General features: G+C 46.6%; 1 protein-coding gene across 4 annotated transcripts in view; it reads right to left on the bottom strand.

The window, feature by feature from the left end:
- Positions 1–965: 965 nt before the first annotated feature.
- The window catches only part of CACNA1H (calcium voltage-gated channel subunit alpha1 H), a 577,698-nt gene continuing 562,200 nt past the window's right edge, over positions 966–16,463 (bottom strand). For 3 of the 4 annotated variants that reach the window (XM_088464812.1, XM_088464811.1, XM_088464814.1), the window contains 5 exons: positions 9,780–10,103; positions 8,906–9,052; positions 3,749–3,929; positions 2,824–3,002; positions 966–2,327 (listed from right to left, as the gene is read on the bottom strand). In XM_088464812.1, coding sequence (XP_088320938.1) covers positions 1,155–2,327; positions 2,824–3,002; positions 3,749–3,929; positions 8,906–9,052; positions 9,780–10,103 — 2,004 coding nt within the window. In that variant the 3' untranslated portion in view covers positions 966–1,154. The remainder of the gene's footprint in view (positions 2,328–2,823; positions 3,003–3,748; positions 3,930–8,905; positions 9,053–9,779; positions 10,104–16,463) is intronic. The other variant, XM_088464813.1, reaches the window with a different exon arrangement.

A 16,463-nucleotide genomic window follows, 5' to 3' on the forward strand; every position in this document is an offset into this window, starting at 1 on the left:
ATCCCAAACTGTAATCCCTTAAACTAGTCTGTTAAACTAATGCTCGGCCAATACCCCAGGCCCCAATGTCTAAATCTGGAATTTGGTTCCAGTACCCAATCACAGCACAGATGGTGTAATGGTTAGCATTACTGAGGTCTTGGGATCTATTCCCACAATGGCCCTAATTGTGTGGAGTTTGTATATTCTCCCTGTGCTTGCGTGGGTTTCCTCCGGGTGCTCCAGTTTCCTCCCACTCTCCAACAATATACTGGTAGGTTAATTGGCTCCAAACTAAAATTAACCCTAGTGTGTATGTGTGTGTGCATATGATAGGGAACATAGATTGTAAGCTCCACTGGGGCAGGGATTGATGTGAATGGTCAAATATACTCTGTAAAGCGCTGCGGAATATGTGTGCGCTATATAAATAACTGGTAATAAATGATTTCTAATATCTATTCCAACATGGAGCAGAAGCAAACTGCCTCTCAGATGTCCAAGATCAAATGACATTTAGCCTGAATTAGTGCCCATACGAAATCGAGTCTAAGGGGTAAATTTACTAAAATGGGAGTTCTATTTAAGAAGTGATGTTGCCCATAGCAACCAGATTCCAGGTATTATCTTCTAGAAGGTGCTAGATAAATGAGAAGTAGAATCTGATTGGTTGCTATGGGCAACATCACTTCTTAAATAGAACTGTCTACACTTGGTGCCCAAATAAACTCCTGAAGGTCTGGAATAAAATTCATAATTTTAGTACGACTAGACCACAAGAACAGACATTTTTCACAAATACATTATTTCTATTTTATTTATACTGCTGATATACAGATTTTGTACAAGTCTTCCTTTGTCAGCACTTCTGCATACTGTGTCTCTGCACAATAAAAAAGTGCCAGTTTAAAAATAGAAAAACAAACAAAAAAAAATAAAATTATAATTAAAATAAAAACTCGAATCAATGTGATTGAGGCTATATGGGAAGTTGTCTCCTTATTTTCGTTTATAAAATCAAACAAATCAAAACATTTTATTCAAACCATCCACATTTCTCTATATTCCATGTGAAACCCCACCTCTTATTGAAAACACTAACACCCAAAGGGGCTCTTTAGACCCGTCTATCTCCAGTGATTCGTCAATGTCACAAGCCCTTGTATCCTTAAAAGCTATAATGGTTTGTCGGTTACTTCCTCTGTTGTGTTAGAAGCATTGACTAGTGCAGGATTTTTTAAAGAACTCTTAACTATTTCAGTGAAATCTCTGTTTTTTTCTGTATTGTTGCTATTTAAATGGTCTACTTGTTTAATTTCTAAAGCCCCCACATCGGGCCTGGAGTCCGCGATGACTACAGATGGAGTAGTGGGGCCTCCACTCTCTGTTAAAAGTTCTGAGAAGCTGTTTGCCTCCAACTGGTCAAATGAGTAGCCAGGAATTATTAAGTGTTCATTGCGACAAGGTGCTTGGCTCCACCTCTCGCTCTTAGGCTGCTCTCCAACTTGGTTGTCACCAAGGTCTAAAGAGTCCCTGTACGCTGTGGATTCACATGACGGTGTCCTCCTACGCAACATCATGGTGTTTTCCGATGCTTTGGTACGTGAAGCTGTGCCACTCTCATCCTCCATGGGAGGATCTATAGAAATGCAAGGTGGGCTCATCTTCTTCTTCCTGCGAACTCCATTGATGTACTCTGGGTCAGACTTTATGAGAATAGAAGAATCATGCCTATCTTCAATGGACAGATCAAAGCAGGAATCTCCATCATCATCAATGGAGGGGCAGATTTCAATTGAGTGCCTCCTTTGGTCTTCTGCCCAGATGGGCTTAGCTAAAAATCCTTGAGTATCAACACTGTAGAACTTCTTCAAGTCTTTGCTGGTCCCTGCCAGGCTGGCTGTGCTATTGCAGTTCTTTAATAGAGGAGGAGATGAAGCTTGGGAGATGAATGGAGAGACAGAGTGACTCCTATGATTGGATTGTCCTCGCCAGCCCTTCGCCGAGCTGTTTATGTGGCTGACCTCTTCATCAGCTAGATCTGAAGACTCTAACAAAGATTCGTCAGGGTTGGTGTTCTCACTGCTTCCACTTGAAGGACGGCTGGGAATACTGTGTTGGCTGTACACATGCTTGCGTGTACGGACGCTGGAATGTCTGTGGTGGGAAGAGAGCTTGGGAGAAGTTTGAGGGGTTCCCTGCAGAGAAAGAGGCATGGGGCAGATCAAGTTTGGAACTAGGGTGGTTAGTGAAGGCATCATCAGTGTTAAGCTCTCCATTGACTCAACTTGAAGGCTATCCCTGGAATCACCATTCTGACAGTCAACCGAATCCATGTGGACAGCCTCCTGTGGAACAAGCAAGAAGAGAAAAGTATGGCAATGAAAAAGCTGTGCTCATGTTAGAACATTAAATGAATGTAAACAGGAAAAATAATAATAAAGAAGTATTGCACTTATATATATTTTTGTTATATAAAGCAACACATTGCTTTATAAAAGGTGTTGCACCATGGTTTTGACATTGGCGCAATGGTGGCACCTGCAAACTAAAAAGAAACAGTGACGATGAGACATATAGCAAACCAAAGGATGCATTCATTTCTACTGCAATGAATCCCAAAGTTCAATTACATTTAAATGTACACACCCTATTTTAAAGATGTACCTGTGTTTGGGTGGTACTATGGTGAACTTCCAGCATTGCACACAATGGAAACCATATGCTGTATTGCCGACTATTACCACTAATCAACCAGAAAAGGTCCCAGGGGTCTATCTACAAGTTGTATTTTTAAAATCTGAATAGGGGTTTTCTTCCTGGTTAAGGATTTACCATCATTACCTGCCTACGCAGCAATCTGTTTAGGCTGGGCGTTCTCGAGACCAAACATGGAGGTGCGATTTTAGGCATATCCTCGGGATCCATATAGCAGCTTGCAGAGGGTAATGGTTGGCAGTCCACCGGTACTTTAAGAGGGATGCCAGGTTCACTCGGTTGGGAATGGACAGACAGAAGTGATCCTACAGAAGAGAGAGGTAAAGTGGGGGTCAGTCCACGACTGGCGTACAATCATGTTGTACAGTCAGGGGTTTTGCTCTTGGTGGAGTTAGCTCTGCATTATTGTGAGGCACGATGTGGTCAGGATACACCCATGGTTCTCTAATTACAAGACAATAAAGGAACGGCAATTAAATCTGAGCTTTAGTAACATCTCCAAAGCGTTGTTGTTTCACTCGCAAGGACCTTTGTCAGGCTATAACCTGGAGGTCGAAACATCACTTGCTTGTATGGGTGTATAAACGTATTTCTATTATATCCCGATGATCTTTCAGTTTCATACAGTAGTTAAGACAAGATGTCCAGATACTCTACCTAGTACCTGGCAAGTTTAGTGAACACAGAGTATGAGCGAAACAGATTTCCGATGCAAAATTATTCCCACCCATTTCAAAAAGAGATGAAACCAGAAGTAAAGAATTAACAACAATGTAAGTTTTGTGCAGCTTCTGTTGTAGTATGTAAAGTTACAATAAGCCAGACAGTGTGCAGCCTGACTCTCCAGCTTCCTATGTGGAACCCACTTCCCCTGCCCATTTCTTTCTGCATCAGCAGAAGAGATTTAAGGGAGTGAGGATAGGCAATAGGATTAAGCACATTACATAAATAACGTTAATCAAACTCATATTACACCTGTTACTGAGACAATTAAAATGTCAAAGTACATCATCGGATTAAGGGATCCCGTAACTCTCAGACATTAGGATACCTTTCGGAGAGTCATCCCCATAGGGCTCCACTTCACGCAGAGGGTATGAAGACTTTGCTGGCAGAACAGGGCGGAACATGTAGCTGTCATTGGGTAACGAGAGCATCCTGGAGACAGAGACTTTTCTGACAGTCAGCAGGTTTTGGGATCCGGTCCCATCCCTCATGTAGACATCATCATCCTGCGGAGGGAACACAGATCGGTCTTGTTAGCTGGGAGATAATGGGAAGAGGCCTCCCTAATGGCAGACCTGAGATGACACAGAGCTCAGCTCTACACTCTAATCACCCAGGAGAGTAATAAAGATGGGTGCTCCAGCCGTTAGGGCTTCTGGGACAGTCAGCCACGCGTGACTTACTGTAACAATGGTTCTAAGTAAAGGGGTGAAAGTTTACTTTGGTTTACTAAGAAAGTTGACAATCCTTTAAAAAATGATGGGAACCCTAGAATACAGTGACCCATGCGTCTTCAGGAAGTATATTAAACAAAAACAAGACAAAGGGCCAAATGTAATAGGTAGTCTGTTTTGGTAAATTGCGAGTTTGGTGCTAAACTCGCAATTTTTCACAACTCTCCAATGTAATGGAGTGTCTGTTCACTAAAACTCGCATTTTTCAGAGTTACTAAAACTCTCCATTCTCAAACTCGCATCCAGATGTTTTCACATTGAAAACAATCAACTCGCCCAATGTAATAGAGTGTCTGTTTCAGACTCGCAAAAAAAAGATTACCAAAAGTCCCCAAATAATAGACCTGCTTCAGGCTAGCGAGTACATCCTGAGCAGGTCAGATTAACACAGAAACATGCACATATCCATGATATGTACATGTCTCTGTGTGTACTTATGTTAAATGTTTTTAATTAAAAAAAAATGACGTGCACCCCCTCCCCAAAAGCATAACCAGCCCCGGGCTTTATAAAGCCTGTTCTGGTTCTAAAAATACAGGGGCCAAAATGCGTAGGGGGCCCCTGTATATTAAGAACCAGCACAGGGCTTTATTGAGCTGGTCCTGGTTCTGGAAAATCAGGGGACAAAATGAGTAGGGGTCCCCTGAAAAGTCCAGAACCAGCACCGAACTCTTTCTAGCAGGGGGATGCTAGAAAGAGCCAGGGAAAAACCTTTCCACAGCCACAGCCAGGGAAAACCTTTCACCAGTTTCCCCGGCCAAAGCATTATCCCTGACTGCTAGTCAGTCCAGGCCGGGGATCCCTGGGGAGTTGGGTACCCCCCCAATAAAGGGGTACCCCTCTCCAGGGCACCCCAGGCCTAGACTGATAGCCCGGGGCTATCCCCGGCACCCTAGGGCGGTGGGTGCCGGGTTGATAGTGTAAAGTGTAAAATTACATTTTCCATATTGTCTTTATTTGTAGAACCACAAGTACCAGCAAGCCTCCCCTGCATGCTGGTATTTGGAGAACCACAAATACCAGCATGCGGGGCATTACGGGCCCGCTGGCACTTGTAGTTCCACAACTAAAGAAATACGTAAATAAACAAACTGACACCGTGAAAGTATAATTTTAATAAAACATACATGCACACTCACACTCACACATACTCACCTAGTATCCGAAGTAATCCATAGGGGTGTACCTGGAAAAAAAAATCCATACTTACCTCTCCTATGCGTCGATCACGTCCTCTTCCGCAAGTAGGCAATCCAGGGGTTAAAATAAAAAACGGAAAAAAAAACGAAACATACGGACCGAGCAAAGGTATGTGTGTACACATACCTTTGCTCCGCGTAAATGACCGGGGAACATCTCCGTCGGAGCAGCTCCCTGATTAGCTGAATGCAGCCAGCCTGTGTGTTCCATAGACGTCTATGGTGAGAAATCCCCATAGCCGTCTATTGTGGGAACCGCTACATCGTAGCCGCAAGATTAATTGAGGTTAATCTTGTGGTTACATCACTGATACAATGTCGTGACATTGTATCATTGATGTAACCACAAGATTAACCTCAATTAATCTTGCGGCTACGATGTAGCGGTTCCCACAATAGACGGCTATGGGGATTTCTCACCATAGACGTCTATGGAACACACAGGCTGGCCGCATTCAGCTAATCAGGGAGCTGCTCCGACGGAGATGCTCCCTGATTGGCTGGCGGCCCCTTCACTGACGGGGCACACGTGTTCCCCGGTCATTTACGCGGAGCAAAGGTATGTGTACACACATACCTTTGCTCGGTCCGTATGGTTCGTTTTTTATTTTTTATTTTATTTTAACCCCTGGATTGCCTACTCGGACAAGTGGACGTGATCTAAGCATAGGAGAGGTGAGTATGGATTTTTTTTTTCAGGTACACCCCTATGGATTACTTCGGATACTAGGTGAGTATGTGTGAGTGTGAGTGTGCATGTATGTTTTATTAAAATTATACTTTCACGGTGTCAGTTTGTTTATTTACGTATTTCTTTGGTTGTGGAACTACAAGTGCCAGCGGGCCCGTAATGCCCCGCATGCTGGTATTTGTGGTTCTCCAAATACCAGCATGCAGGGAAGGCTTGCTGGTACTTGTGGTTCTACAAATAAAGACAATATGGAAAATGTAATTTTACACTTTACACTATCAACCCGGCACCCACCGCCCTAGGGTGCCGGGGATAGCCCCGGGGTATCAGTCTAGGCCTGGGGTGCCCTGGAGAGGGGGACCCCTTTATTGGGGGGGTACCCAACTCCCCAGGGATCCCCGGCCTGGACTGACTAGCAGTCAGGGATAATGCTTTGGCCGGGGAAACTGGTGAAAGGTTTTCCCTGGCTGTGGCATTATCCCCCTGCTAGAAAGAGTTCGGTGCTGGTTCTGGACTTTTCAGGGGACCCCTACTCATTTTGTCCCCTGATTTTCAGAACCAGGACCAGCTCAATAAAGCCCTGTGCTGGTTCTTAATATACAGGGGCTCCCTACGCATTTTGGCCCCTGTATATTTAGAACCAGAACAGGCTTTATAAAGCCCGGGGCTGGTTATGCTTTTGGGGAGGGGGTGCACGTTTTTTTTTTTTTTTACACACACACAGAAGCCATCACGGATCTCACTGATCTGTGATGGCTTCTCTAAAACTCACACCTTTTAATGCTACTCGCATTAAAAGGTGTCAGTTTACATAGTCCTAAACTCGCCTGCACTCGCAAATGCAGTAGCCTCGAGCTGAAAAGTTCACAGGCTATTGAATTTGCGAGTTTCAGAACAAACTCGCACTTTTTAAAAGTGCGAGAAAGTGCGAGTTTGTACTGTTACTAAAACTGACACCCTATTACATTTGGCCCAAAATGTTAGTAAGGTGCCCATTTAATGCGTGAGGCTCTGGACATTCATTGATGCCGGTGATCCCATATATAATGCATATCAGACAACAGTATCAGACTCGTGTTAGCAAAGCACAGTGCACATTTACAGCTGGCTGTACAGTACATCCTGCAATTCAGACAGGAACCCGATTGTCCAACAAACCTAAAACTGCTGCGAATAATAATTGAATAGGTTTTGGGTCATCGCCGAGTGTGTACCTGCACTTTGCGCTATTCCTACATCTTGTGAGCCGTGTTAATGAATGCAGAATAACTGAAATACAGAATACAGATGTGACCTAATACACCTACCCTTTTTGCGTTAAATGGCGCAAGATGTCTGCCTCGATTCCCGTGCAAAAGTTTTTCCTCAATTTTGCATCCTACTTTGTTTATGGTGTTTTAGGTGTTTAGGATTAGTATTTTTGTAGCAAAGGAATTGATTTAAAGTCACAGATTAAGGAGAACGATGCATGGCTCGGGTCACTCTTATCGGACCTGTCTTTTGCCTTTTTACCCTAGATTGTGCACTTTTTTATCATTTTGCGACTTTTTCCACCATCGAGCTACTTCTTCCTCAATTCTACGTCTTAGTTTGCTTATAGTGTACTAGGTGCTTAGGACTCGTGTTTTGGCGCAGCTATGTCTACAATGCTCTACAGGGCTATTTGGCTCAATTTGAGGATAGCTGTATGGAGACACATCTGCACATGATGTTCAGTATTTACATAACAACATTGTTCCTCTAGGGTACCTAGACCTGTGTGCATACAACCTCCCAACTAGCCTGATATAGGCAGGACAGTCCAAACTTGGTAGCTCTGTCCAACTGTCTCTATTGAGAGAGCTTTGTCCTGATTGGGCTGGAAGTTGGGGAGATATGACCTATCTCCCTCTCCATCATAATAGAAGAGTGGTGATGGGTGCTGCATGCACCTGTCATGGTGTGCGTGGCATAGACAGGAAACAGGATGGAAATAATCTAGCCCACTGGGAAAACTTCTCATGAGCCCGTATCGCATAGTCACATGCAATGTTGTGAGGTGTATTTATATATATTATAATATATAGATAGATATATATATATAGATAGGCTCCCAAATCTACTCTCAATTCCCAACCAACAGTTGGGAATTGAGGCAGGCAAACTAGGCACTTGCCTAGGGCAGCACTGGTCAGGGGGCAACATGGAAAGGGCTTATATAGCGTTTATTTATATTTTTTCCAGATTGTTTTCCAGATTGTTTTTAGTACTTAATCTTAGTTCACCTCCGCTCCACACAAAAATAATAATAATATAGAACCATAAGCATTGTGCCGTGCTCAATCACTAACTTTGGGTATGTTGACTCAATGCCAAGGGCAGATTTTAAATACGACCGACCCTGAATTAGTATCCCACCTACTCAGCCATTTTTGTGGGCTGATTCACAATCCACAAGAATGGAGCCTCAGTGATGTCACCGTCTCCCAGCTAATTGAGTGGCTGCATAATTAGATTCAGCCAGTCAAATTGGTGCCTCCATATCAAGCTGGGCTAATCTGTGAGGTAAATCCTCCAGCCCTATTATATATATATATATATATATATATGTGCTGTATGCCTATAAATGTTAGCAACACTCATCTGTATTACTCCCTCTTCTGCAATTTGAAGTCTTTTTCCACCACTGTCTTCCACTAGGCGGCTGTGATAAATGCTGCGTTTAGGACGGTATAATACACGAAGCGGTGGACCCCCGTCACCCAGGCGGTGAGGAAAGAGCAGGGAGACAGAAGAGCTTAGTGACAGAGGCAGGGAAGCCACAGAAAGCACGGCTGCAGTTGCCACACAATACACAGAGACAGAGGGCGCGGATTCACCTCAGGCCCGTAGGCGCAGGGCTGGAAGGGAAGTGGGAAAACCTGCTGGAAGGGTATGGGGGAGGCTGGTCGTTTCTCCTTCAGCACAACAGAAGCCTCCAATGATTCTGGGATCAATAAAGTCACATTGTCCTGGCTCAGTGCCGCCTTCAGGGCAAGATTGGGGAAACAAACAATTATTAAGCACATACTACTAGGAATAGGACTAGATTTATCATATACTCTCCTGATTAGGCCCAACTAGTAAACCTACATTCATCTCATGCTCCCAGATTCGGGAAGGAATTCTCACTTATACCTCAGAAATACTGATGTATACTTTGCACAGCAAAGGGGGGAGGTTGTGGGGGGGGGGGGGGGATTTGTTGTGGCCTACATACTTAGCCCTAAAGAGCACTTGTCACCTAAACACAATGTCTATGACAATGCAACAAGTAGATTAGCAAGTGATATGACTGAGAACTATGGGTGCGGCTTACAAAATGGCTGCCTTCAGTATGTGTAAGCAACAGGTCCACTTTCCTTAAACTCAGATGTCCAAGGGGTCACGTCTCTGTTGCTTTTTTAACCTCTAGGTTAAACAGAACCTGGAGTGAAGACAGACACTTGGTGGGCTGTAGTAAGATTCAGGCATGAGGCAGCACTGACATGAATATTAGTTCAACCCACAAAATGGCTGCTTCCACACGTAGATTGTACCATAGTATGACTACAGCGGTGCCAGGAATTAAGCCAGTACAGCTTTTCGGATGTTATAATAACTTTAGGGGAAGCATAAATCAGATTTTTCTCGTATTTTACTGACCCTGAACCAAACTATTGCCACCCCCACCAGTAATAACAATAAATAATTGCAGACATGCACTGAATTTACCCTGGCTTGCGCCAACAGGACTGGTAGCTCTCTCTTCAGTGGCACCTGGGCGCCGCCCATTCCCTTGCCATCTGATACTGGGTTGCTTCCGCCACCAGCTGGGGTAATTGCCCTGGACATCTCCATTTCGATCTCGGCGTCCATCTCAGCGTCCTCCTTGGCCTCTTTATTGCTCTCCTCAAGGTGCTTCATCAGAACAGCCACCACCACATTCACCAGGACAAACTGCGCAATGAGGACGAAGGTGACGAAGTAGACGGGGGAGATGATGGGCAGGTAGCTGAGGCAGTGCTTGTCATCGCCGTTGCACTCACGGAGTGTGTCCTGGCAGGGTAGAAAGACACATAATGATGTTACAGCAAGTACTTAGCGGTATATTAAGGAGCAGATTTTTTTAGATGTGGAGATGTTGCCCATAGCAACCAATCAGATTCTAGCTATTGGGCGGGATGTACTAAGCATCGTATCAGCGATGCGGTACATCCTGCCTGGCTTTGGTTACATGCCTGGCATTGGGTACATACCCAATAAGAGCCGTCCTTTGCAGCGCCGTATCAGGACGGCAGTGTGCTCTGTGCTGCACCGCCGCCCCTCTTGCTCGCCCCCCCCCCCCCATTCCCGTATGGACATACCTTCTCAGCCAACGGAAGGGTGGAGGGCTGGGGTTTCTTCGGCGTTGCTCTGTGAGAGCCGCGTAGCACTACAGGAGGTCTCTTCCTGCAGACCCCCGAAGCCGGGTAGGTTGCAGCCGGTGACCTTGGAGGATTCCGCCCTGTGTGGAGGCACCGGCCGCACCACCCTCCCTATGGCCCTGGTCTTTTGCTATGGCTCCGGACAGAGGGAATTCCGGGTTTAACACCCAGAAGTCCCTCTGGCGTACTTCTGCGCATGCCCATAAGCCGCGGGCCACGGGGGGGGGTTTGGGTGGGTTTGGAAGGGAGATCGTCCTGATAAAAAGCCCATCGGGAGAAGGCACCAGAATGCACTGCATTCCGGTGCTTAGTGCATTTGGGGAATGCAGTAAGACCCCCGAAAATGGCAATTTCGGGGGTTTTACCGCATTTTCGCCTTTAGTACATCCCTTCCATTATCTTTTAGAAGGTGCAAGATAAATGTTAAGTGGAATCTGATTGCTTGCTATGTAAAAACCTGCACGCACAGTCTGACATGATAAAGGGACGGCCTTTACCAAATGCAGCTGCCGGAGACTCACCTAGCTCTAAATTGCTCTACAATGCTCCTAATAGGGGGCCTCAGGGTTAGTACTGACCAAACACATGGGAATGTCTTTGGATCCATCGCTTACTCATACATTACACACAGCTATTTTTTACATGCCAATATTCCACTAAATAGTTTGTTTTACAACAATTAATAACCCTACCCACACAGTTATTTCATATAATCAAGATAGCTTTAGATATCATTGTCACATGACCATAGAAACAAACTGCACTAGTTGGGTGGCTCCAGCTGGCCCTGGGTATTGGAAGTGGTCTGACGGAGTAAGGATAGGACTTGGTTTTCCAGTTATCAGTACGCGCAACTATTTCTGCGGAGTCCTACAGAGGTTACTATACTAGAACTAGACAGTCTGGAACAAGTTTGCAGGTCCTCAAAAAAACACAAAACAACAAGCGGAAATGTCCAACACAGGTATAGGCACCTAGGGCAGTGCGTGAGATGCAAACAGTACAGGGGGGACGTTCCTGAGTAGTGGGCCTACAACGTGTAGTGTATCAGATGCAACAAACACTTGAGTAAGCCTACCCAGTCACTAGAATCCAGTGACATCACTGGGAATGCAGCCTACCCATTCACTAGGAACCAGTGACATCACTGAGAATGTAGCCTATACAGTCACTAGAAACCAGTGACATCACTGTGAATGCAATTATCCATTCACTAGGAACCAGTGACATCACTGAGAATGCAGCCTATCCATTCACTAATACCCACTGACATCACTGAAGACATATCCTATCCATTCACTGGCAACCAATGACATTACGGAGAATGCAGCCGAACCAGTGACATTACTGGGAATGCAGCCTACCCATTCACTAGGAACCAATGACATCACTGAGAATGCAGTCTATCCATTCACTAGGAACCAGTGACATCACTGAGAATGCAGCCTACCCATTCACTAGGATCCAGTGACATCACTGAGAATGCAGCCTATCCATTCACTAGGAACCAGTGACATCACTGAGAATGCAGCCCAACCATTCACTAGAAACCAGCAACATCACTGAGGATATATCCTATCCATTCACTAGTACCCATTGACATCACTGAGGATATATCCAATCCATTCACTGGCAACCAGTGACATTACCAAGAATGTAGTCTACATTTCCTAGGAATCAGTGACATCACTTAGAATACAGCCTACCCATTCACTAGGATCCAGTGACATCACTGAGGCTATATCCTATCCATTCATTAGGAACCAGTGCCATCACTGAGAATGCAGTCTATCCATTTACTAGGAACCAGTGACATCACTGAGAAAGCAGCCTATCCACTCACTAGGAGCCAGTGACATCACTGAGAATGCAGCCTATCCATTCAATAGTACCCATTGACATCACTGAGGATATATCCTATCCATTCACTGGCAACCAGTGACATTACTGGGAATGCAGCCTACCCATTCACTAGGAATCAGTGACATCACTGAGAATGCAGCCTCTCCATTCACTATTACCCATTGACATCACTGAGGATATATCCTATCCATTCACTGGTAAGCAGTGACATTACCGAGAATGTAGCCTACATTTCCTAGGAATCAGTGACATCACTTAGAATGCAGCCTATACATTCACTAGGAACTAGTGACATCACTGAGCCTGTAGCCTATCCAATGATTAGGAACCAGTGACATCACTGAGAGTGCAGCCTGACCATTCACTAGGAACCAGTGACATCACTGAGTCTGTAGCCTATCCATTGATTAGGAACCAGTGACATCACTGTGGATGTAGTCTATTCATTCACTAGGATCCAGTGACATCACTGAGGCTATATCCTACCCATTCACTAGGAATCAGTGACATCACTTAGAATGCAGCCTATACATTCACTAGGAACTAGTGACATCACTGAGCCTGTAGCCTATCCAATGATTAGGAACCAGTGACATCACTGAGAGTGCAGCCTGACCATTCACTAGGAACCAGTGACATCACTGAGTCTGTAGCCTATCCATTGATTAGGAACCAGTGACATCACTGTGGATGCAGTCTATTCATTCACTAGGATCCAGTGACATCACTGAGGCTATATCCTACCCATTCACTAGGAACCAGTGCCATCACTGAGAATGCAGTCTAGCCATTCATTTGGAACCAGTGACATTACTGTGGATACAGTCTATTCACTCACTAGGAACCAATGACATCACTGAGGCTAAATCCTATACATTCTCTAGGAGCCAGTGACATCACTGAGTCTGTAGCCTATCCAGGCACTAGACATGATGAAGCAGTGAATGCCTCTATTGTGGATAAGCAATGGTATACGTTAGGATATAGGGGCTGGGTATGAAATCCCGGCTGTAGGGATGGCGCTGGTCACAATACCAAAAGCAGCATCCCGACAGCCAGTATCCCGACACACATAAGGAAGACATGTAAGTATTTTTCTAAACCCTACCCTAACCTCCCCCCCTAGTGTCTAAACCTAACCTCACCCTCCCCTCAACCTAATCCTAACCCTCCCTCCCCGATGCCTAATCCTAACCTTCCACCCTAGTGCCTAAACCTAACCTCCTCCTCCCTCCACCCTAAACCTAAAACCCTGTCCCCGGTGCCTAAACCCCCCACCCTTAGTGCCTAAACCTAACCTCCCCTCACCCTAATCCTAACACTCCCTACCCGGTGCCTAACCCTCCCCTTAATGCCTAACCCTAACCTCCCCCTAACACCCCTATACTTACCTTCGGGATTTTGGCGCCAGGATTCAGACCGTCGGCATTCCGCACGCCGGGATGCCGACTACATTCCAGGATATAGCCTGTTGTATACAACACCCAAGCATTTCACACAAGTAGACCCAAATAAAAGTACATGAGCCAAATGCAGTATAGCTTTAAGAAGCGAATATAAATAATATGCAGGACACATGAAATATGCAGCTTCTAACAGGGGTCCTCTCCTTATACAGTATATTGTTACCACTGATGACACCTCGTCTGCTATGGAGAAGCAATGTCTGACTCTTCGCTAACAGCCTGATGTGGAGGTGTCACAGGGTAAATATTACTGATGTCAGTGTGTTCTTCTCACCCTGTTGTTTAGTAACACAATGAATCACACATGTGTCCTATTCATCTCTGCCAGGGTGTTAGAGAAAACATCTTTGCTGATAAGTGATAATAAGGCAGGAGCCCTGTGACATCAGGCAGACGACAGAACCTCTAATAGTGTATGTGCAGCCTAGATACTGTAGTGCTGACACTGGATGCACTTTATAAAAGCATGGGGGCTATAAGGGGAACTTTATATGCTGGCATCACAGCGCCCAGTTACACTTACCGTGCCCAAAGTACCTTATCCTCATAATTTAATGGAAGTGCCAGCTCGCCCGACCTCGTGCAAAGATTGGAGTTTGGGGAGCAAGAAAGTTGGAAGCGAAACCAAAAGTTTTGCATTCACCTTTCAGCATCAAGCCTTTCAGGGAATTTAGAACCAAAAGCACATGCTGGTGCTTGTGGTTCTACAAGTACCTGTATGCTCTTCCAGTCAATGGCTGCTAGTGCATGTTGTAATATGCAGTGCCAGAAAAGTTGTCAGTAGTTCCAGGGAAGATCGAGAAGCACATTGTCACAGATTAGTCAGTTATCCAGCATGTGACTGGAAGTACCTTGCACAATGAGCTGGATACAGTAGGTGGGAAAAGTCTTCTGTGTGGTGCTGCTAATGCTAAAAGGTGAAGATTTCAGTAGCATGAAGGAAAGGATTTGACATGTGTGATTCCTGCAATGGGGAACGGACTACGTTGATCCTTTAAAAGCAAAAGTTATGGATGAAAGTACAAGGATTTACCAGCAATCTTTTTGAGGTACAGCAACAAGTCCCTCGAGAAGGGTTGGGTACGGGATGCCGGCAATCAGGGTGCTGACAGTCAGAATACATACAGAATTTGGTAACCCTAACCCTGCTCCTAACCCACCTTTCCCGTAGCATAACCTTAACCCTCCTATCCCGCAGCCTAACCCTAACCCTCCCCACAGCCTAACCCTCCTTGCCCGGAGCCTAACCCTAACCCTCCTCCCCACAGCCTAACCCACCCTCCTCACAGTCTAAACCTCCCTGCCCAGAGCCTAACCCTAACCTTCCTCGCCACAGTATAACCCTCCCTGCCCGGAGCCTAACCCTAACCCTCCTCCCCACAGCCTAACCTTCCCTCCTCACAGCCTAACCCTCCCTGCCCGGAGCCTAACCCTCTCTGCCCCGAGCCTAAGCCTAACCTTCCTCCCCACAGCCTAACCCTCGCTGCCCGGAGCCTAACCCTAACCTTCCTCGCCACAGTATAACCCTCCCTGCCTGGAGCCTAACCCTCCTTCCCATAACCTAACCTTCCTCCTCACAGCCTAACCCTCCCTGCCCGGAGCCTAACCCTCTCTGCCCGGAGCCTAACCCTAACCTTCCTCCCCACAGCCTAACCCTCCCTGTATGGAGCCTAACCCCCCTCCTCACAGTCTAACCCTCCCTGCCCGGAGCCTAACCCTAACCTTCCTCCCCACAGCCTAACCCTCGCAGCCCGGAGCCTAACCCTAACCTTCCTCCTCACAGTCTAACCCTCCCTGCCCGGAACCTAACCCTCCTCCTCACAGTCTAACCCTAACTCTCCTCCCCACAGCCTAACCCTCCTTCCCACAGCCCAACCCTAACCCTCCTCCCCACAGCCTAACCCTCCCTGTCTGGAGCCTAACCCTATCCTTCCTCCCCACAGCCTAACCCTCCCTGTCCAAAGCCTAACCTCCCTGCCCGGAGCCTAACCCTAACCCTCCGCCACAGTCTAACCCTCCCTGCCCAGAGCCTAACCCTCCTCCCCCACAGTCTAACCCTCCCTGCCCGGAGCCTAACCCTAGCCCTCCTCCCCACAGCCTAACCCTCCCTGCCCGGAGCCTAACCCTAAACCCTCCTCCCCATAACCTAACCTTCCCTCCCCACAGCCTAACCCTCCCTGCCCGGAGCCTAACCCTAACCCTCCTCCCCACAGCCTAACCCTCCCTCCTCACAGTCTAACCCTCCCTGCCCAGAGCCTAACCCTAACCTTCCTCGCCACAGTATAACCCTCCCTGCCCGGAGCCTAACCCTAACCCTCCTCCCCACAGCCTAACCTTCCCTCCTCACAGCCTAACCCTCCCTGCCCGGAGCCTAACCCTCTCTGCCCCGAGCCTAAGCCTAACCTTCCTCCCCACAGCCTAACCCTCGCTGCCCGGAGCCTAACCCTAACCTTCCTCGCCACAGTATAACCCTCCCTGCCCGGAGCCTAACCCTCCTTCCCATAACCTAACCTTCCTCCTCACAGCCTAACCCTCCCTGCCCGGAGCCTAACCCTAACCTTCCTCCCCACAGCCTAACCCTCCCTGCCCGGAGCCTAACCCTAACCTTCCTCCTCACAGTTTAACCCTCCCTGCCCGGAACCTAACCCTCCTCCTCACAGCCT

Source organism: Taudactylus pleione, unplaced genomic scaffold (genome assembly GCF_031769625.1).
Source record: "Taudactylus pleione unplaced genomic scaffold, aTauple2 ptg000061l, whole genome shotgun sequence".
Taxonomy (NCBI): Eukaryota; Metazoa; Chordata; class Amphibia; order Anura; family Myobatrachidae; genus Taudactylus; species Taudactylus pleione.